Below are 22,756 nucleotides of genomic sequence, written 5' to 3' on the forward strand. Positions count from 1 at the left end.
TTGAAGTAAGCATGAGCTTAGTTCAGGGCTCTCTACAGGTTGGCAGAGGAAGAGTAGCACCCAGGATTACAGTTTAGAAAAAAAGAAAGGGTCTCAACATTGTGGAATAAAAATGTAATCTATATATATATATATATATATTTACATTTACCTAATTCCTATTGCTTGTCTGATCTAACAGGCATCCCTAATTGCTAAATCATACAGTGGTTCTCAACCTGTGGAATCTTCTGTGGAAGTGTGATGTCAGTTACAGGGAATTCTGAGGTTAAGGAATTCCACAGAAAAGGTTGACTGATTGAGTCATCATTATTAGGCAATGTGCCCTATCGGTACTATGTATCAGTTAACCTGAGTTTAATGGAAGGTTGGATAAAGTCAGGGAATGGAATATGGGTAACCGTGGGATAGGATTCAGGAACCGATCAGTGATTCTCAGAAACATTCATATATTAAAATGTTAAATAATGCCTGAGCTTGATATAATTTGTTGCACATAGTATCGTGCAATGCATGAAATCAAGCCCTTATAGTATAGTAGTATACTGTTATTATAAATAACCGTCATTATTTAAAGGTTCAGGACCCCCCCTGAGCACAATCTCCTCCTACGAGTGTGTTGTCTGTCTGCTCGGCGTAGCCTGTCTCTTCAACATGATTGTTGATGAGAGAGACAGGCTACGCTGAGCAGACACACCGTACACACACAGGGCTCGATGCTTAGCATTTTTCCAAGTAGCACGTGTGCGAGTAAGTTGAAAAATCTAGTAGCACACAAATTATTTTAGGAGCACGATGAAAAGTTATCAAATAATGTGTTTGAGCGCCCTCCTATCCTATATACAGCTTTAGTCCCCACACGTCTCAATATTTGCCATTGACAATGAACAGAGAAATTAGGTCAAAATTCCGCTAAATATGACGTAAAATCAAATTTGAATGCTTTACTTATAAAAAAACCTGGCAACCCGCACCCCGCGGTCATTTTCCGCTAACCTGAGCGGGGCTCCCTAGCCTGCTGGAGGGGGTCACATCATCCCATGCACCCTCGAGAGGAAAAAAAAGGAAAATAAATGCAGCCTTGAGCCACCAATGTGGTCTTGTGGAGCTTGATCACATCCTCCTCCTCCTTTCCCCAAATTGCCAATCCCAATAAATCCAAAAGTAGCCTAGTGTGAATACTTCCACAGCCTAATTACTAAAGGATAAACTATCAGTCTTCTCCAAAATCTTGACAACGCATTGTAAACAGAAACAGAAGCCGTGTGTGTGTCACACCAAAAGTGGTGACCTATAGAATCCTGTACATATAAGCATCACGCAATCGTCACCCCTACACAGCTGTCATTAATTAATGGTCTTGACTTGATTGCCTATGCGTTCAAGTTATATAGGGTGAAAACCGTGAAATGCACAGGCTCATCTTACATCGCTGCTGGCTGCCACTGCAGGCAACATGCACATTTCCAAGAAAGGTTCAGGGCACACTACTTTGTCTAACAATGTGCATTATAGTTTGCTCACTTTTCTGCTGGTCAATTTGAGAAAAAGGGTAAGGACTGGAAAGCTCTCTCTTTCTCTATCTCTCTCCCTTTCTCTCTGTCTCCCTCCCTCGCTGGGGTGAAGACGTGTGTGCTCTCTCTCTCTCGCTCTCTTCTCTCTCCTCCCTCTCTGGGGTGTGTGTGTGGGGGGGGGGGGGGGGATTAGTTGCGCTGCCTTCGACAGTGCTATACTTCTCCAGCAGCGGTGCAGAACCGAGAGAGTGACACATTCTTTTGGATGTAAACTGCGCAACTTTTAGCTGTAAAGATCGGATTCTGTAGTCGCACCGGTGCTACAAAGTGAATTTTACAACTCGCACGGTGATATTTTAAGTCGCAAATGCGAGTACCTAGTCGCACTGTCGAGCCCTGTACACACACACTTCTCGCTCGCTCATCTATAGCAGTTTTTTCAAGTAAAATGTAGTGTTTTACAAGTAGTTTCTTCAAATGTAGTGTTTTAAAGACTGTCACGCTGAAATGACACGACACGCTCGTAGTAGGTTGTGCTACAGGCAGCCTCCAGGACCTCCAGCGTTTCCACCGGATCAAAGACGGCAGTCATAGCCGAAAAGGCGAGCTGAGCACAGGAGGAGAAAATTCAAACCTAGATTCTAATCTGATGGCTTGTTTGTAAACGACTTATAATATTTCGGTGTAAATATGCCATGAAGTTGCGGAATGTGTATTCTTTTTGATCCATGTGCACAGACCAGCCATGGAGTGTATGAGAGTCAACTTGTGACAAATGTATTCATTCAAACGACTATAAAACAGTAACCACTACTGTAGAGTGTGCTGTTACTGTTGTATAGCACCATAATGCTGTGTTGATAATCTACTGGTTCCAACGTGTCAACACACAATAGCTTGTGTCTAGGGATGGAGCTCGTTAATTTTTATTGATAACGTCCACCTTATCGAGCAGGCTTATCGAGCCGGGTCCTTATCGTGCCCACTATCGAGCATATGCTATTTTGTGGAAAGCTGGGAGACATTACATTCTGAACAGAACCTTATTTTTATTGGCCAGTTCAGTTTATTTTAACCAACCAAAACATCCCTTGCACTACATTTTACTAGGGCATTGGCTTGAAATACAGTACTTTTCTAACAGACAGAGGGAACTGTTGATATTGTGTACCGTCACTTTAAAAGCGTAATGTATACGTCATCTTCACGCACCAAAAATAGCCAATCTACAAGCTCACACTGCGTCTGGTTGCACCGTGTTGTGAGCTTGTAGTTCTGCCTTGCGATAGACGGCTCAGTCAGTCAGACAACAAAGTCCAAACGAATCGATGAATGAAGAAGCCGCTTATATCGCTTTTGCTCCGTGGATGGGACATTTACATTTAAAAGCTATCTGATTGACGCGTGGATAACGGCATGGCTGTGTGAAATATCGGAGGGAAAAGGTTCCATAATCCTTATGACCAACGTTAGCTTCCATGCTAGCTGCTTCAGCTTAACATGTCTCACAGAGGACACCGGAGGCTCGCGGTGATTTCACCACAGCACGAAGCTGTCAAGCTGTCCTCGATGCGAAGCAGCAAGCGTGGAAGTCCGTGGTCAGACAATGGTCTGCCCCAACCCCATGTGAAATGCACTCCCCAGCTAGTTCATTATTAGATTTAGCTCCCCTCTTGTCTTTTTAAACATGTAACCAAAACGTTTTCACCCGTTCCACCATACTTTCACGGCGCAACCATAACGCAACCACCCATCACGTCTCGGCCCCCTTAACACCGTGGCCCAGTCAGTTTAGAGCTTGCCCAGTTTAACTTCGAAGAGAGGAGGCGAAAAAAACAGCAAAAGATAGCCTACTTTGGCAGCCCTCGTGCATGCAAATATCTGTTGGTAGCAAACTACAGCATGTAAGCCGCCTTTGTTTTTGTCGGCAAAACCGTTCACACCTCGGTCGGAGATGCGCTGCCACCCCCCGGCAATCATTTAATCCACGCTACGCGCCTGCCCCTTATTATATAGCGAGCGGCCCATGACGACAGCTGCTGCGGCTATACCCGATAACATGCTCGACAAGCCAAAAGCTTATTGATACTCGGGTCTCGATAAATGCCGAACTGGGTTTGTAATGGACCCGAGCTCCATCCCTACTTATGTCACACATGGACCAATGATATGTACAAGTTGCGTCTGCAGCTTTTGTAGCTTGGTAAGAGGTGCAAATAGGGCAGCCAATAGTATCTATTGTTGAGGAACCGATCTTGGTTTTCTCACCTCCGTCTTTCAGCAGCCTAGCCTCAGTAGCTTAGGCAAGAGCTCTATTAAAACGGCTGGATTTCCGAGGCTAGAGCTCCATTGATTTGGGCTGGGCTGCCCAACAGACGCTGGGATTGGGGACGCATTCTAGCATGCACCGCACCGTGCCGTACCTGCAAGTGCATGCAGACATTTTAATGGTACCACACCGTGGTACTGTGTTACGAGCATGACTCCACTGGTCTGGTGTCAGAGGCACTTGCCCATCGGCAAGTAGTACAGGAAAGATGCAATTCTGGGGAAATTGCAAAGTGTGGTTGGCTCGAAGGCCTAAGGAAAGGCGTCTGTGATTTTTGCTAGCCAATTACAATGTCAAGTCACCCCTGTGATCAAGTGTAAGTAATTAGGGGGCATGTATCCCCCAAAAATCATGTTTATGCAACGTTATTTTTATTTTGCATTTTCTTTTTTCTAATTCAAAATTGAATTGTTTTTGGCTCTGTTGATTCAACCACACTCAAACATTTGCGACATTAATAATAATTGGACAATTATAATTGGACATTATGTTTGATTTGTGGCACTCAATTTGGAAGCTGATTACGAACCATACAGACTATCAACATTCTGGCTGTGGTGTTTTAATCGGTTAGGTCCAGAGACAATGTGCACCGATTTTTGTGAGATGTGGACAAAATCTGTAGGTGGAAGAGCAAAAAGTGTGTTTTGAAGAAAATTCTAAATGGCGGAAAATCTATCGTGACGCAAAAATGATTCTGTTACAGTACAGTACAGAGTACAGTATTGCATACCAGGACCCCGGTATGCAACACTGTAGATGCATTTTGTATTCGCTCATTTAAGCTTCCGTTTGTTCCTCAGTGAAGTTGACGGAGCACCTGTGCTGCTGGCAGCTGAGGTATAGTGGTTGTGTAAAGATGTGGGTCAGTGTTTCTCTGCTGTTGCTGTCGTTATTTCCCAGATACTTTTTAAGCTGCACACGACGAATTTGAGTTTTCCAAAACTTTTGTCACTTTACCACTGATGTTAGGCTACTGAATGCACTACTTTTTTTTTATTGAATGCACATTTATTTCATATTTATTGTTTTTATTTTAAAGATGGCAGAAGTTACAGTATTTTGCTCTGATCATGAGTAAAATATGAAGCCTACACCCCACTTCCGTTTTGTCGCGCAAATTTATCATTATATAAAAATCATCATATGAACGCGATCTAACTTAATCAATACAAATCCTTAAATGACGGAATATTCAGTCAATGGCAGTGAATGATTAAGCAGTTTAAGTTCCCTTTTGTAAAATAATATTGCTCTGTAATCATAGTGGATCATAGAGCAGTTGTAGCAGTGGGTAGAGGGACTGTCTGGTAATCACCGGTTTGACCACTGACTGAGCTCCCTACCAAGTGCTCACCAAGAAAGCCACGTGCAGGGTGAAAACAGGAAATTAATTTCCCCCCAAGACTCTCTCTCTTAATACTCTGTCAACGTTTTTGTGGGTGTTTTGTGGTACTTTTTGATGATTGATTTGTAGGTAGGAAGACACTAAGACCACGGCAAAGAAAAGGAAATGCAGTTACAACAAGGACTGGGGAAAGTATTTATCTGTGGGTGAAGCAATGCAGTGCAAGACTCAAAAAAACGTGTTGCTCAAAAGGAGGGTTTACTGTGTGCGGATACGTTCGTAATAAAACCAAAACAAGATTCCAACACAGATAAGGTAACAGCAGCTGAAATTAGTTTTTATACCACACAGTGCAACACTCCCGAGTCCCAGTCATACAGATCAGACGACTGTGGCAATAACCTCATCAGTCATGTTTCCAGACTCTGATATTGCAAAGAAAATGACATGTGGTTGTACCAAGGCAGCATCTATAGTTACAGATGTGCTTGCACCTGCCTGTGTCCAGAGTTGCTTTTGAGAGAGTTTAAAAACACCAGTGGTTCAAGAACTCCAAAGTGACACAACTGCCCACACTCCATTCTTTTCAGTTGCAGTACTTGGCTTTGTTAGGAGGAGGATGCTTTGATAATGTAAACATTTCTTTATTGGTTCCTTATTGGTTGTAATGCATGTCTTCACAATGAAATCAAAGCCTCTTTGTTGGTGGTTTGGTGAATTGTCCAGTTTTATTGGTTGGTTGGTGTATTGTCCAGTTGTGTTGGTTGTTGGTGTATTGTCCACTTGTATTGGTTAGTTGATTGTATTGTCCAGTAAATGGTTCATTTAAATGCAGTTCAAGTTTTTATTTTAATTTGCATATTCGTTCTATTTAGTTATTATCATCACAGTGAGTCATATTATGTGCTACCAGCTGGCAAGCATATGTGAAGGGACGGGATAGAAATGTCTAATTGAGGAATAGAAATTTTGTTTTTGTTGTGTACAAATTATTCACACGTGCGACGCAACCCCACATGTGTCCCACTCCCACACAAACACACTTTGTCCCACATCTGGTGAGTTGGGAGGATATGGTCACCCTATGCCCTTTATGCCATAGACCACTAGTAGTCTGTGGACCATCAGTTGAGAAACAGTGGTATCTATGTATAGATATAGGTGTTACGAAAGCACTAATCTTAGCCCATATCCCATCCCAACTAGTGATGCACCGAATATTCGGCCTGAATAGGCCGAAAAAAATATCACTGATTAGTCAAAACATGGGGTTACCTACGTAACCTAATGTTTTGTGGTGATGACGTGATCAAAATGCGGCTACAAGCATGGCGCGCCCCGCACACATGCCTGGCTAGCAAAACACGTTTCAACATATCAACCACGTTGTAGGTTGATATACACAACATGTCAGTCTTCTGCGGCTTGGAAATATTTACAAACATCAGAGATATTGTTATAATGTTTCAGCAGTCAGTCTAGAATTAGCGTATGCAATTTAGGCCAGTGCTGAATAAATGTTTTATGGACCCATAATGGTGATTATTTAAGTTAAGTTTTGCCATAATCGGGTAGCTTTAAGGTACGGCCATGACAGCAATGGTGCAGGTAGGCCTACAAAAACTGTAAAAAAAAAGGGGAAAGAAAGATGTATAATATTATTCACATTCAGCTATTCGGTTTTCGGCCAACTGTTTCCTATATTCAGTATTCGGTTTCGGCCAAGAATTTCACAGTGATTGCCACGTTGATTCTTAGTCAACGTGGTGGTCCCTGGTTCACAATCGGTTGAAAACCCCTGGTGTAGAGGGTTCTCATCTGGAGAAGTTTATTTTACGAGATGGATGGATGAATGATGGACAGACCGGACAATGCATTTTATATCCTGGACTTAGGATAAAAATGCACATTGATAACATTGGTGCTCCTATAACATTTTGGTAGGCGTTCCTACATTTGAAAAGGAAGTCAAGAAGTCTACCCTCAAGGCTTTACTTCATCGTATGCCAGTGTTGCGAATGAACACAAGCCGATCTACAAGTCCACAACGCATCCATGATACAACACATTATGGGCTAATAGATTAGCTGTGTTTGCCATGCGACACTGTCATACAATTAAGGATGAATCAGCTGCCTTGCTGTAAACACACAGACTTCACATGGCAGACACACACAGTAACCAGCCTCGCTCGGTAGTCTGTACTGGAAAGCACACACATTTAATCATCACACTGTGGAGTGAGGAAACGGCCAGACAGGAGACCTTGGGTGCGTCGAGGTAGTTGAGTCAATTATCTAATGTGATCCTGGGCTCTACACACCCTCCGCCAACCTGGGGAGAGCAACAGACTTGAACTCATGCATGAGTGTCCAAGTCACTCCTTTACACCTGACAGGGGGGAGTTTCCCTGGTTGGATGGAAGGAACATGTTATTCCAACCAGTTCCTTTCCCATCCATCAGGCGCCCCGGCTGGCCAGGGGGATGCAACCCGTGCTCTTAAAGGCACAATACCTCTCTTGGTGAATGTCTCTCAATGTCTTTAGAGTGGGTCACCACAACAAAATGGGTTGGTCAAGCTGAAACTGCTGATTCATTTGGTAGTGATGGCAGACAGTTTACAATGAGACTTGACTGAACAAGCGATGTAAAAACTATCTATGGACAAGCTCCTGGTGATTCTTAGGATTCGAGTACTGCCCGCCCCCAAATTTCACAAGTCCAGACTAAAAACGCATGTCTGAATCGAATGTCAAGACTCAAGGGTAAGCAATGCTGATTTGGCCTGTCAGTGTTTTAGGGGAGGGAGGGGTTTTGCAATTTTATCACCAACAACATCGCTGTGATGCAGCCAGAAACCAAAGCAATTTAGTCAGTGGAAGAATGACCATTTCTTTTCCCTCTCCTTAGTTCTCACCGCTGCAGTCACACAAGCTTCATTACAGTCGATGCTGCACAAGATCCTCACTGCGGGGCCGTCTGCTTTCAACATCACTACTCTCCTTTCTCAGGCTGCTCAGCTCTCCAGCCAAGGTAAGCAACCAAGCCCTTTAGAAAAGGAAAGGTTCCGCATGCAGTATTAACCCATTTAGGCCTGACCTCGAAATTAATCCTAGTATTCTGAAATAAATATTTTCACGATTTTTCAAAAATAGCAGACCTACAAGCTCGTAGCGCGCCACTCGGTGGCGCGCTATGAGCTTGTAGATCTGCTATTTTTCAATAGCTAAATTATAACAATGTTTAAAACACCAAAAGGGGTTCCCACCCAAAATGGGTTAAGTTTGCAAATGAAACGGTTTTATGGTTTTATTGTATTAATAGCACTTCTCCGCTTCATCAGCTTCAAGTTTAAAACTGCAGTATTGCTGTATAATATACAGTTGGTGGCACTGTTACATTCATGTTTATCAGTGTACTTAACAGTATATGCCCTTGACAGAACCAACTGGGCTTCCGTCTGCTTTGTTTTCCTTCAAGGGAACTTGCCAGAATAGAGAATTGACAATGATGCATAGTTTGTGTGTGTGTTGACCCCAGCAGCCCAACAGTCAAACCAGTCGCCGATGTCGTTAACGTCAGACGCGTCTTCGCCCAGGTCCTACGTCTCACCCAGGATCAGCACACCACAGACCAATGCTAAACCCCACCTCAGCACACCTCCCGTCATCTCGCATCCAAAAGTAGGACCACAGCCCTCTGGCACTCGCACTGAATATTTTATGATGGAAGGAATTTGAATGCTAGCATAGTCCACATTTGCGGTCTGTTTTGAATGAATAAATGAGGCTCTGGGAGGTTGAGGCAACATTTCCTATTTCTCAGTAGGAGCAATAGTGAGGTTTCATCCCTGCTCTAATATTTTGTTTCAGGTGAGCACACCAGTGGTAAAGCACTCCCACTCGGCTCATTCCCACTCCACACCTCATCAGCAGCATCCCCATCCAGCTGATAAACACCATGGCCACGACACCACAACCGCATCGCCACGCACCATCCATCGCCAAGGGTATGTTGGCCTCCCACACTCCCACACAACCTTAAAAGTGACATGAAATTGTATTTATTTAATTGAGTATTTAACATCCATATTGTGACGCATTTCCAAGTGAAACAGGAGCTGCACAAGTCTCAACCAATGGGCGTAGGGTTGAAGCGCTTAGAAGTTCTTAGAGTGTTTCGACCACAACACTGTCCAGTTGGCGGGTCAGCCAAATCACTGCCCCTCTCATCCAGGCTTCCAGCTATTGTCCTTTGTCTATGCCAGAGCCAACAGGAGGCTCCACCTGCCTTGGGGGATTGCAGGCACTTGGAGGTCTCTAGGACGGTGGTTTTCTTCCTGCCTAGGGTCCTCCTACGTCTCACCAGACTATAAGACTCTAGAAATGGAAAAGAACATATCGATTTCATTTTTTTACATTTAATTAAACTTGTGTTGTGTAGACAATAGACGTATGACAAATTGAGTTGCTCAGGAGGTAGAGTGGCCGTTTCGGAAACGGGAGGTTCTTAGTTCGATCCCGGGTTCCCCCTGAGTTGATATAGAAGTGTCCTTGAGCAAGACACTGACCCCCTAATTGCTTCCGAGGGGCAGGTTGGTGCCTTGCATGGTTTCCCCAGCCGTTGGTGGGTGAAATGGTAAATGTAATGCACATTGTAAATGGCTTTGGATAAAGGCACTATTGTATATTTAACATTTGGTACTAAACACATAGGTATGTTGGGGATATTAAGATTTTTCATTGCCCTGTAGGCCACCTGTATGCAATCAATGCTGCGGTGTCGAGCTGCACTTTTAATGTGACACTGCAGGATTGTGCCCAGGGCAGCCTGCACAGATTTGTCTATAGACTGGGTTCTTGCAAACAGTGAGACTGTACGTATACGCACAGGTGCCGGTTTCATGTAATCAATTCCCAACAATCCCCAAAACTGTTGTTTTGTGGAGCGTTGGTTTCTGTTTATCCAACCTCCTTGTGGTGAGGCGCTCCTAGCAATACATACAGTATATACTTCACCCCGCAATGGTATCGAGAACAGCTGACATACAAGCTCGCATCACGTTGCGGATGCAACTGCTCTGAGCTTAGAGGTCTGCTATTCTCGGCCGTTCTCTGCATGCAACGGAGCATTCATTAGGATTGAGGGGATACAGCTGTGCAAGCAACCAGGGTCTGGTGCCGTGATGTAGTGACAGCGACTGGTGGTGGTGTTTGGAGGACAACTGCGTTGAGAATTGTTATTATTGTTTACACACAGCAGAAAAGTTTTATATATTTCAAGAGCTATTCTCGGCCGTTCTCTGCGCGCAACGGAGCATTCATTAGGATTGAGGGGATACAGCTGTGCAAGCAACCAGGTTCTGGTGCCGTGATGTAGTGACAGCGACTGGTGGTGGTGTTTGGAGGACAACTGTGTTGAGAATCGTTATTATTGTTTACACACAGCAGAAAAGGTTTTATATATTTCAAGAGCGAGCGATCACAGTAAACAGCCTAAACCGTATTCCTCCACACTGTGTGGAATCTGAAAGTTTGTTACTGCATTGAGCTTTTGAACTTTTTTCTGCTCTTCGCTTTAGACTGAGCATTCAGAGGTTGACCTTTGACCGTAGGAATACAACAACCCACGTCTGGTGTTTGACTGTTGACCTCGATACCCTCCTTGTCCTTTGCTTTGCATCTAAACCCAAGCTTTTAGGTTCTAAACACTTATTTGTAACACTTTTTAAACGTGTCAGTGTTTAGAACAGAAAAGCATGTTTAGTCATCTGGTACTCCTTAAACCAGGCTAGTCGCTTTGGTGAATTTCTGATCAGTATTATTATATGTCACGAACAACTACCTATGTTCGAAACTATGAAATCCTGACACTCTTTGATGTTGTGGACAACATACTGCATAACTAAATTCAGGACATGTGCGCTGTGCGGTGCACTGAATGTAGACGGACACTAGTTCTGTCCGCCTCGGCAGGTTCTGTGTTCTGTCGCTGGGTCGGCGGCAGGTTTCAACGGCAGGCTGGCATCGCTGTTGCCAGCCAGGGTGTTCTTGCTGGTGGTGGTTTCATTGTGTACAAGTAGCCTAAGCAGAGTACATTACTGTATGCATACGTACCCTACCTGGCAGGTGAAAACAAGCCACCAGATTAGCATTTGAATGCCTGATTTGCATGTGTACAAGGGGACAGGCAACGCGGTCCACCACCCCCCGCCCCCGGGCCAGGACAAAAGAGGTGTTAAAGGTGCGTTCAGACTTGGATGGTTACTTTGGTTAGAGCGGCATGATTACATACAAAGTCAATGCAAAGATGAGAATTGCGTGAACGGGCGCGGCGCGACCTGGTGCAGTACAAACGGGACGAACCGAGGCGAATATATATATATATATATATATATATATATATATATATATATATATATATATATATATATATATATATATATATATATATATATAAGGTCTAATTCCTCATGGGGGCAGAGGCACAAGGTCTAATTCCTAATGGGGGCCGAGGCCCTGTGGCCCCCACAGACTCTACGTCACTATCTATCAATATATATATTTTTCGCCTTGGTTCGTCCCGTTTGTACCGCACCAGGTCGCGCCGCGCCCGTTCGCACAATTCTCGTCTTGCATTGACTTTGTATGTAATCGTGCCGCTCTAACCATCCAAGTCTGGCACCTAACACCTCTTTTTTCCTCACTGTCCGGTGGTGGGGGGTGGACCGCGTTGCCTATCCGCTTGTACACATGCAGATCAGGCATTGAAATGCTAATTTGGGTGCTTGTTTTCACCTGCCAGATAGGTAAGGGTATGCAGTACTGTACTCTGCTTAGGCTACTTGTTCACAATGAAACCACCACCAGCAAGAACACCTTGGCTGGCAACAGCGATGCCAGCCTGCCGTTGAAACCTGCCGCCGTCCCAGCGACAGAACACAGAACCTGCGAGGCGGACGGGACTAGCCTGCATTCATGGCATTTAAACATGCTCTTCTGTTTATAATCTAAACACTGACACGTTTAAAAAGTGTTACAAATAAGTGTTTAGTTCTGTATTTGTTTTGCAAACACTGCACTGGTGACCCCAGCGCTCTTGCCGTCGGTGTCGCTGTAATTACTGAGACCATAGTACTGATCTCATCTGTGGCGTCAGGCCAGAGCAGGCAGTTTTGTAGTGTGCAGTAGTATGATTTTTGCAAACATAATCTGTCAAGCATTTCCTAATAAAGCTACGTAATATCGATTAAGTAATAAGTAGTATTCGTTAATGACTATGAGAGTTTTCCTTTTGAGAATAATATATTGGTGTCCAATTCAATGAACTCCATCCCCAGTAAATGTCAGGAAAGATCCTTGGTGTACATGTAAATTGTATCTACCCTGTGTGCATGGTGCACTGCTGCTGTTCCATAGGCTAGGCTAGATCAGTGATTCCCAAACTGGGTGTAAGGACTAAGGACCCTCATGGGGGTCCCCACGTGATTTTGAGGGGTCCCCAGATGACAGTGAAGTGACAATTTAAGTTTAATGTTTTAATGTCTAAACTAAGTTTCATTAGAACATTACTGCATGAAAAACCTATACAAACTTGTCAAACATTGGCCAAATTGTCAAATAATATAACAAGGAGGCAAACATTTTGAAAATACAGCTGTGATCTGGCAGATCAGCTATTTTCACAATATTTATCTGTGGAACAGAGTCAAACAAAATGTCAACTCAACTCCTACAATTCCAATGCCTTGTCAACGTATTTGGAATTGGGTCCCCATTTCAAATGATTATTTTGTGTGGGCACGGCCTTGAAAATGTAGAGGACCACTGGGCTAGATGAGTACTAAAAGCAATGCAGTGGAAATGAGGAGGATTCGGCATAATTTAATTGCTATGATCTGTCATTGAAAGAGGGAGATTTAACCCTCCTTGGAGAAAGTTGTTCCTGACAATGTACATGTGTCAACTGTAGTGTTGTGGCGCCATCTACTGGCAACTGCTGGAATAACATTCTGAATAGCCACTAGCCATTTGATGCAATGGTAGGACAACTTGAGGGCCTGTTCATTCATTTCGGATAGATGTTAACACTTACAGCACCATTGGCCTAGATCTACATCAATTAAAGCTCATTATTTAATAAAACCCTCAACGCCATTGCCGTAGATTAATGGCAATTGTGCTTTTATAGCGCAATTGATCGATCAAGTCATAATGCTACTTACGTTGGCATCGGGTTGCTAGCTGTTGTTGTCATAACACTGGGTTGCGCCATCTTAGATCGTCATCACCAAAACACCCCTTCTATCTGTTTCTTTCAATCGCCTGTATCTCCTATTCCTTGTCCCAGATGGTATTTTTGGTCAAAACAAGGTTTATTCCACGGCCCAGAGCCGGCGTTGTGAAGCCCTCCACTGCACTCTGTTCGCTCCGTTTGGAGAACCTAATCAAACAGGACCTGATCACGCATTGTCCGACTTCCTAGTTTATGACAAGGTTAATTAAATAAGGTTAGGAAGCGAAGACCGTACGGTGGACTCCATGTTGCTCTCTGGAAGGAAAGAAACATGCGCAATGGGCTATATGCAGCCAACACTTCCGCGTTCAGCTTCCTTGGTCTCAATTGCGCATGTTTCTTTCCTTCCAGGGAGCAACATGGAGACCACCGTACGGCCTTAGCTTCCTGTCCTATTTAAATAGTCCTTGGTTCCGGAAGTCTGGAAATGTGGCTTTTCAAAATAAGAGCTCAACTGGGAAAAATGCTGGCGTGAATTATATAATTTGTCAATAAATGCTAGCGCTGTAAGTGTTAAATACTCAGATTCTTCAGATGAATTACTTTTATTAGATTTGGACAAGCCAATTGGAAGTTGTTGGAACAACATTCACTATAGCGTGCATTGACACGCACAAGTCTGGATGTTCAGGTGCACATCTGAAAGCTCTTGCTCACAAGAGTGTGTCCCAGCCTCATCTACAGTAATCAATTGAGGACAGACATGTTAATATGAGATCATGTTCAACTGATTGAATTCTTGTACATGTATTGAATTTTCAATATAACGTGCACTGTCCCGTAAATAAAGTAAAGCTTGAAAATGGCAATTTTTTAACCACCCACTACGTCTGTGTTTTCTCCAGAAGTCACAGGAGTCCCTCCCCCGGTTCCAACCACGTCACCCCCGGCAGTAGCCACGCCCACAACTCTGCCTCCGCTCCCTCTAGTGCCGCAGCATCTCGGCCGTCCTGCTCCTTCACTCCCTCCCACGCCTCTTATTTCAATGAGAATCTTATCAAACATGTCCAGGGCTGGCCTGCCGACCACGCAGAGAAACAGGTACGTACTGCCATTTGCTATTATTTCTATACTTTGATATCATCAACATCATCAATTTTAGCATCAACACTATTGGTACTATTAGGAAATTATGTCCTTAAGCATCCCCAAACTTATTTGATTCATTACTGCTTCAACTGCAGTACTGAAATGTAATATTGGAACTAGGGATGGGCAAGATGGCCATGTTAGGTTTATTGATATTGTGATATGAGACTAGATATTATCTGGGATTTTGGTTATAATATTTTGCATGTTGTAGAAGTGTTGTCTTCTACTGGTTACTTGGTATACTTTCCAAAATATTCACAAAATAGCATATCTACAAGCTGACTGCTTAATGCATTGTGCTTGTACATTTTTATTTTCGCTACTTTTGGAAGAAGAAAACAAAATGAGCGGCATGATATATTGTCACAATATTGGTCAAATATTGTGATATTTTGTCATAATTGGAACACTTGTTTTGTTCAAACCGATCCTCCTCAAGGCATCAAGACTACGTGAGGAGGCCCACACCATGGGGAGCATCTGCATGTCTGACAATTGCACCGAGCTAAAGAATCTACGATCCTTGGTCAGAGTCTGTGAAATCCAAGCAACATTGCGTGAGCAGAGGTGAGAAATCATGGGAGAGGACCACATACTTGCTGACATAAATGTTAATCTACAAGCTGACAACGTGTGTCAGCTGGGTATTTTTGAGAACGAGATTTGGTACAGAGCGGAAAAAGTAGGGGGCCTTGTATAGACTCCTGGAGTCAAAGTATATTTAAGTGTTTAATCTTGCTTAGTATGAATGCATCAACTAACTCTTGCCCACTCTCTCCTCCACTCTTTCCCACAGGATACTATTCTTGAGACAGCAAATCAAAGAACTTGAAAAACTGAAGAATCAGAATTCTTTCATGGTCTGAGAACTTCTGGTTGAGAGTCAAAGTGAGAGCTGGGAAACATCCCATTGCACATAACCGTAGTTGGAAGCCGGAGGGAGAACCCTTGTTCAGTTCTTGTTGCCCCCAGTCTTAACACATAGGAGCTACAGTTGGGTTGGCTTTGGACCGTTGGGCTGGGCGCGCATAAGGGGGAGAAGTGGAAGAGTTGTTGATATGGTAGGGGAGCAGGTGGGGGTTGATTTACAAACGCTGTTTTGTAAAAAAGAAAAAAAAGAAACCCGGTGGGAGAAATGTAGATTTCTTGTAGATGTTATCTATGTTGTAAATATGTTTTGTAGATTGAAGCCATGGAAAGCCATGCCTATCAAAGCTTTTGACATCCAAACTAATCAACACAGAGGCCAGCTATATTCATTAGCTAGCCTTTCCGTCATGTTAACTTGTCTGCAGACTTAAAGCTTCATTTTTGTTGATGGGCCCTTGAACCGTTGCCTTGAGCATGTCATGTGACCTGCATGGAGCAAGATATTTTAAGCCCGTAACAACATGCAAAGGAGCACAGCGTAAAGTTTGGAACACTGGCCTCTAATTTAGTTCTTTATTGGAATTATTGCAAACTGATTAGTCCAGAGTCTACTATTTACTTGTCCCTTTTGGGTTGAACTATAAGGGTCATCATGACTGTTCACAAAGGTTCAATGATCTGTTTGCAGTTTCCAGTTGCCCTGCATTTCCCAACTGAAAATAACAGTGCCTGGTGGTGTGGTGGAGTGAGTGTTTGATTAAAGAGAAAAAGAAAGACTTATGTGATGGCGTGCCGCTTTGGACCATTCCCACTGCTATAGCCCCCTACCCTGGTCTTGGCCCTGCCCGCTTGGCAGCCCAACTGACAGATCTCCTCCTGAGGGAATGACATCAACTGCAGTCACTTTAAACCTCTCCTAGTCATTTTGTTTCAAGAATTACTTTTCCTGTGTCATTGGGTTTGTTTATGGTGGAGAACTGTACTTTTAAAAGGTGATGTGGCACATCATGCCAGTCACAAGTTCATTCCTTTTTACAATTTGCTGTAGTCAGCGGAGTTTATGAAGAGAATGAAGAGGAATGAAATGGTTCAACTGTAGTCAGTGGAGTTAATGAAGAGAATGATGAAGAGGAAAGAAATTGTTTTTATTAAAAGTTGCAGTGATGACTATGTCCAAATAGGTTGTAATCATGAATTATCACTATTTTTGTTATTCGCATCCAGTTGGAACGGAGTGGTATTGCTGCCAACGGCAACCATGCAGCAGTATTGGGCACTGCTGAAAGGTGGAAGGACAATGCTGATCACTAATCATGCAAACCTGAGACGAAGCAGGGCAATGGAGAGGTCACAAGGTCAAATGTGAAATGTATGTATTGTAATAAACATGCTAAACTAAAGCGAGCACTGGGTATTATTTTATTGGAGTACTATAAGTTAGATTTGGTTTATACACTAGTGCCTTGTTGGAAGTCTTAAATCATATAATTTACATAGTTTATTGAAAGGTTTATTGAAAGGTTTTTGTCAAGCATGTCATGCAGAGGGTTCTCTTATTTTATTTTATTTTGTCCTAGCACGCCGTATCCGTTATGTTTGTTCCCCACTATTGAAGAGCAGTGTCCTAAGCTGTAGCGGCCACCATACTTGTACTGAGTAGAACTGCACCACACATCAGGAAGAATGGTGATCACGTCATTGCTTTGTATATTGTTTCCTGAAGTATATTGACAAAAGAAATAAAGTACACCTCTCCAGGGCCATGTTGTGCTTGGATTTTTCATGGGCTTTTGACTACCATGTTTTCTCATTTTGCTTGCTCCTTGCTTGATTGAAATACCTGTGTCCAGTTGGATTAATATCATTAATCATAAGGTATTGAAAACATCCCTAGTCAAATGATGGTTCAAAGAACAATTGAGTAACTAGTCTGAAGAACAGTTTTCAGATTGGTGGGGAGTGGGTTTACTGTCCTGTACTTACTTTGCACTCTTCACCCCCAATGGGGCATAAGACATCGATAATGTTCCTCCACCTATCAAGGTCTTTGGCAAGCAGTTGCCCCGTGCCCCAGGTGTTTTAGGGAAGGGAGTGGGACGGACAGACTTGAGCGGTGTCTCCTCAAATTACCCGATTAAATTCAAATTACTCTCTCACGTACACACACACGCACATGCAAGTGAAACTGACACCAGCCAAATATCTCTATAAAGCCACCGACAGTTTTAAAATGTTATGACTAAAACCTGTTTCATTCAAATACATTAATGCGGATAAAATACTTAAAGGACCACTTCACCACTTTTCAACCTATCTTCATATAATAGGTCCTCACTAATAATCATGAAAAAATGGCACAATTTTTTTTCTACTCTGTCTCATAGGAGGGCTGTGGGCAGTTCAGAAACCGTCCTCCAGTGACGACATCGATGGGGAATACAAGCTAATAGAAACTGCAGGCTTTCTAGTCCTGAAAAGTTGCAATGTGAAAATGGAAGCCATCGTTCTCACGATAATGAAAATCTAAACATTTTTGTAAAAAAAATCTTGTTTAAAAAAGAAAATGCCTAATGTCACTGGAGGTTGGTTTTTAAACTGCCCACAGCCTTCATATGAGAGACAGTGTAGAAAGAAATCGTGCCATTTTATCATGATTTAGTGAGGACTTATTATATGAAGATAGGTCATTTAATATGCAACATTAAGATTTTTATTTTTCACACAATTAGTAATATTGAGCTGGAAATTAAAGTGACATGACAGATGACAGCTCATCAATAGAATGGAGCCAGCCAGTGTCCTGTGAGGCTCCACCTGGACAGCTCGCATGAAAGACACGGGAGGCGTGAAAGGAAGTCTGTCTGCTGAGCTCTGCTCCATGTGTAACCCAGGTTTATGTGTCAATGCTGTTTATGCTTTCCATAACCTTGAAGTAATTCTCCGTTAGTTTAGGGGTGTCAATAGGGTTTCTGTTAGCTCTGGTCCATATAGTTAAAATAACTTTTGTCAGACTGCAGTAGTTAGTGAGGTGAATGGTGTTTACAACAGGAGCTGCTTGTACCAAACATTAAGAATTTGCCAACTTGGATACAGTACATTGGATTTAGTGGCTTTTAAGATTCCCACCACCTACACCCATTGCTTTGAAATTCATAACACTGACTGAGATTAGATTGCTGAATTGGTGAGTGAACATGAGGTGGAAATGTTATGTTTGTTTGAAATGTTTATTCTGATTTAAATGTTTACTTTTGTTTGAAATGTAAACTATCCGTATTTAAAATGTAATGCTAGTAGATAAGTTTTGTTTTGTTGAGTTGGTTATCATTTTGCATTTTATTTTGCAAGAGATTAATTTGGCCGTTATATACATTCCAGGTTTTTCACCAGACCCATGTGTGATTATTATGATTCTCGTGATGATGGCGAGCTAACCACAAGCCACTTACAGTGACTCAAATGATTTACTCTGGATGCCAGCTCTTTTGTCCTACCAGGGCGGGTAGGCCAAACTACAGCAGCCATACACCATTCACCCCAATCCCCCCTCCATCTCAAACACATAGATACTGCCCCTTTTGACTTTGACTATTGACTGCCTCCTCAGTGATGCTATAGGGTGCATTTTGCATCCCAAAACGCAGATTGATAATGGACCCATCCGTGGACCTTTCTGGGGGTCCCATGGATGTTTTTGATTGATTGATTGAAGAATTTATTAACAGTTTGCAGAATTACAGTACATTTCAAGCACAAACTCAATACAAAGGCTGTTAACTGTGAGTGGACGACCCAATTAAGCATTACACTTGTTTCCAATAGGGTCCACCATGTTCAAATCATCAAAACATTTAGAGACGTACAAATAGACACTTCTATAGACAGAACAGGAATTCATCAAAAAGGAGGTAAAAAGGGAAAAGAAATATATACAGTGAGGGGAAAAAAGGGGGGGGCGGGGGGGGGGGATTCAGATTTTACGGGGGCCAGTTTCGAATTGCAGCCATCCGTAGGTGCCCTTTGAGAGCGGTTTTGAAGGAGTCAAGGGATTCGCATGTCTTAATGACAGTTGGTAGGGCGTTCCACATTTTGGTGGCATAGGAGCGAAAAGAATTTAGTCCCTTGTTTGTGCCGAATCTGGGTTGTACATGGTTCGTTGCACTCCCTCTGGTGTTGTGGGTGTGGACTTCGTTAACATTAAGGAAGTATCTAGACAGGTACATGTACTACTGTACTCGGCACTGTACTTTAATTTACTTTGTTTGCATATACTTTGCAATGTTGTTTGCATAACGCTTTGCAACTTTCCAGTTGCCAACCCCTTCCCACTCATGGATAAGTCTGGGATGCTTAATTACATCACTTCAGCTAAAAGGTAACATTCATTTAAATGAAAGGTGTCATTTGTTGAAGAGACATTTTCATAATGTTGAATTATAGAGCTTCAGCTGATAAAGTAGGCCCTAATTAGATTTAACTAAAGACCCCTGCTGTAATGTAGAGTGTACGGTAGCCATACTATTTTTCTTAAACAAATTTTGTAAAGTGAATTGAGTGATATACTGCAGTTATAGCAGCCAGTGACTGAGACAACAGGCTGAAAAACAGCCAGTGACCGCTTTTTAAGTGAACACGCAAGTCCCGTTTCACCAGTAGACCTTGTCAGATTTAGTGGCAGTATGTGATTGCATGCATGCATAATTATGTGCACGAGTGTTTCACCATGGTATCTCACAGGAAGACTACATACCATAGCCACATACCCACTCCCATACATGACTGAAACCACCATGTGCCGTTCACATGGGTTCATCATGTGTCCGTGAAGTCGCCCTCCCCTTCCACAACACCCAACATAGTCAGTTTTTAATGATATTTTTTTCTCTTTTAAGTAGGTGCCTTGGAATCACAGGACACACTGTATGTGCAGTAGTTCTATCCCTGTATGTGCCACATACAACATACATAAATGATTAGTAGTCTTTAATACAAGGTGGGAGATCATTTCTCCCACTTTTTCTTATGACTAAACATGTGATGTGTAGTTGAGTTAGTGGTTGTATTCCACTGGACAACAGCTATGTTTGACAAATTGCTGTACATCACTCAGCCGTTATAGTTTTTTGTTATCAAACTCTTTGTGTGATTGTATCTGTGGGAAGTATGTCTCTGGTGTCTTGGTACAGTGGGCATGTGGTTAGAATTTGTTAGTTGTTAGTTTGTTCGTTTTTCCACCACCTTTTGTGTGCACCCATGTCTTCTCTGTAGGAGTCGGGTCTGCCTGTGGTGGCCTTCCTTGATCATGATTACTGCACAACGAGGCTTTCCTTATTTTGGGGTCAGTCTGAGTCACAGTGCTGCTCAGGTATTCTGCCACAGTGTATTCCCTGTTTAGGGCCAAGTTAAATAGCATTGTAATTTGCTCTGGGTTTTGGATGGGCCAAGTTAAATAGCATTCTAATTTGCTCTGGGTTTTGGATGATTCTTACAATGTATTTGAGATTGCTTGTGTTAGTTAGTGTTTGTCCCAGAACCAGTTGGTTCAGGGGCATCTCTCTAGGTGTGGGTGAAGACTTTGTTATTACGGAGCATGTCTGGGTCACCTTCTTTTGGTGACTGTAAAATGTAAATGCTCATGGGTATCGCCCTAATTCTTCTCTTCATGTGTTTGATGTTGGATGCAGAGAATCATGGATTTGCTATCTCTTCTTTCAACCCCTACTGATCTCTACAATGTCACACCTAGAGTGTCAACACTGGCTCTCTCAACACATTAGGCTAATGTGTGAAGGGAGCCACAACCAGTGTGTCCCACGCACACACACACACACCCTGAAATGCTTGATCTCTCAGCATGATGCAAACACATAACGAAAACACCCTCTCTTTTCAGATTATGTATTAATTTTAGTTGTAATCCCATTACTCTTACATGCTGTATGTGTCTTACTTACTGTTGGCTCTGTTTGTGATGACGCCTGAATTTCTCAGGATTCAATATGTCTATACATGGTGTCCCCCCATTAGTGGGGACAAGGGATACAATGTTAAATGGAATTTACCTGTATCAAGGTTGCTTAGACCCGTTATACAATTTACAATTCAGGCATTTAGCAGACGCTCTTAATCCAGAGCGATTTACATTAACATTAACAAAAAGCATGGGAATACATCACATATATAAAAAGCATTTATCATGAAACATGCGTAAACTAAGAACGTAACAGTGGAATATAATGAAACTATACATATAAACTATACACTATACTAAGCTATACATATGTACTATGACGTGCTATGACTACATACAATGCAATTATAGTGCTGTCTACATAACATGCTAAAAGTCTGTATCAAATGCTATCTAAATCTACAAAGATGCTATCTAAGGGGGTAGGGTAAGTGCTATGGGCCATGATGGAGTCTGAAAGGGTGGGTTTTCAGACTGCGGCGGAAGATTGGGAGTGATGCTGCAGTTCTGACTGCAACAGGAAGTGCATTCCACAGTTTTGGAGCCAGAAGTTATACTTACAGAAAGGGAGCAGCTTGCTGATAATGACATGAGTGGATTTAATCTTTGGCAGTAATTAAAATATAATGGAACTACTAACATGAAACACCATATTATTTAACTGGATTCCAAATACATGTTTCACCAATTGTAACCAGTAGGTGGCAGTGTTTAACCGCACAAGAGGGAAGTGCTTCACTTTAAACTGGCTGGTCACACCAGCAACAAAAACAGGGTAATCATGTTTTGAGCTGCTGTTCCCATGAAGTTGAGCTCTATAATCTATGCCTCTACTTCTATCACACTTTTTCAACGTGCATCATCAAAAGTGCATCATTATTATATATTGTACCACCAAGTACATTGTACTTATAGCTGATGTTGCTCGCTATAAAATGTAGTAATTCTCAAATGTATTCACCTGTCAGGCTGTCATTGAACTCTGCCGTATAAGGGCCGTTCAAGGTCTTTGTGAACACAACAGCCTCCTACAGGTAGGCTAAATTCCTCTTTTGGGCTTCGGTTTTGGTGGCGTCTTTCAGTGTCTCATTTGGGCCTACATTTCAGAAAGCAGATGATGCAGCAACAGGTCAGCTGGCGCCTCTCAGGAATTACTGACTGATAATTACGTAATTGGCGTCGGTAGTTATTTCTGCATGTCCCCTGGAGCGGATTTTGACTTTAGGCCTACTTTCGACAACGCTTCTTCTTTGACACAGTTGCTTTTATAGTCCCATTTAGATGATCCCCCGTTCCCCATATAGGTATATTAGACATAAGACGTGCAATTTCACCA

General features: G+C 42.6%; 1 protein-coding gene across 3 annotated transcripts in view; it reads left to right on the forward strand.

The window, feature by feature from the left end:
* The window catches only part of waca (WW domain containing adaptor with coiled-coil a), a 31,790-nt gene extending 14,941 nt beyond the window's left edge, over nucleotides 1-16,849 (forward strand). The window contains exons 8-14 of one of the 3 annotated variants that reach the window (XM_079489710.1): nucleotides 8,103-8,225; nucleotides 8,733-8,875; nucleotides 9,065-9,201; nucleotides 14,333-14,528; nucleotides 15,019-15,146; nucleotides 15,376-15,467; nucleotides 16,674-16,849. In XM_079489710.1, the coding sequence (XP_079345836.1) occupies nucleotides 8,103-8,225; nucleotides 8,733-8,875; nucleotides 9,065-9,201; nucleotides 14,333-14,528; nucleotides 15,019-15,146; nucleotides 15,376-15,445 (797 nt within the window). In that variant the 3' untranslated portion in view covers nucleotides 15,446-15,467; nucleotides 16,674-16,849. Of the gene's footprint in view, nucleotides 1-8,102; nucleotides 8,226-8,732; nucleotides 8,876-9,064; nucleotides 9,202-14,332; nucleotides 14,529-15,018; nucleotides 15,147-15,375 lie in introns of all 3 variants that reach the window. The other 2 variants (XM_079489709.1, XM_079489711.1) reach the window with 2 other exon arrangements.
* The last annotated feature ends 5,907 nt before the right edge of the window (nucleotides 16,850-22,756 follow it).

Source organism: Electrona antarctica (genome assembly GCF_951216825.1).
Source record: "Electrona antarctica genome assembly, chromosome: 20".
In the NCBI taxonomy this organism is placed as follows: Eukaryota; Metazoa; Chordata; class Actinopteri; order Myctophiformes; family Myctophidae; genus Electrona; species Electrona antarctica.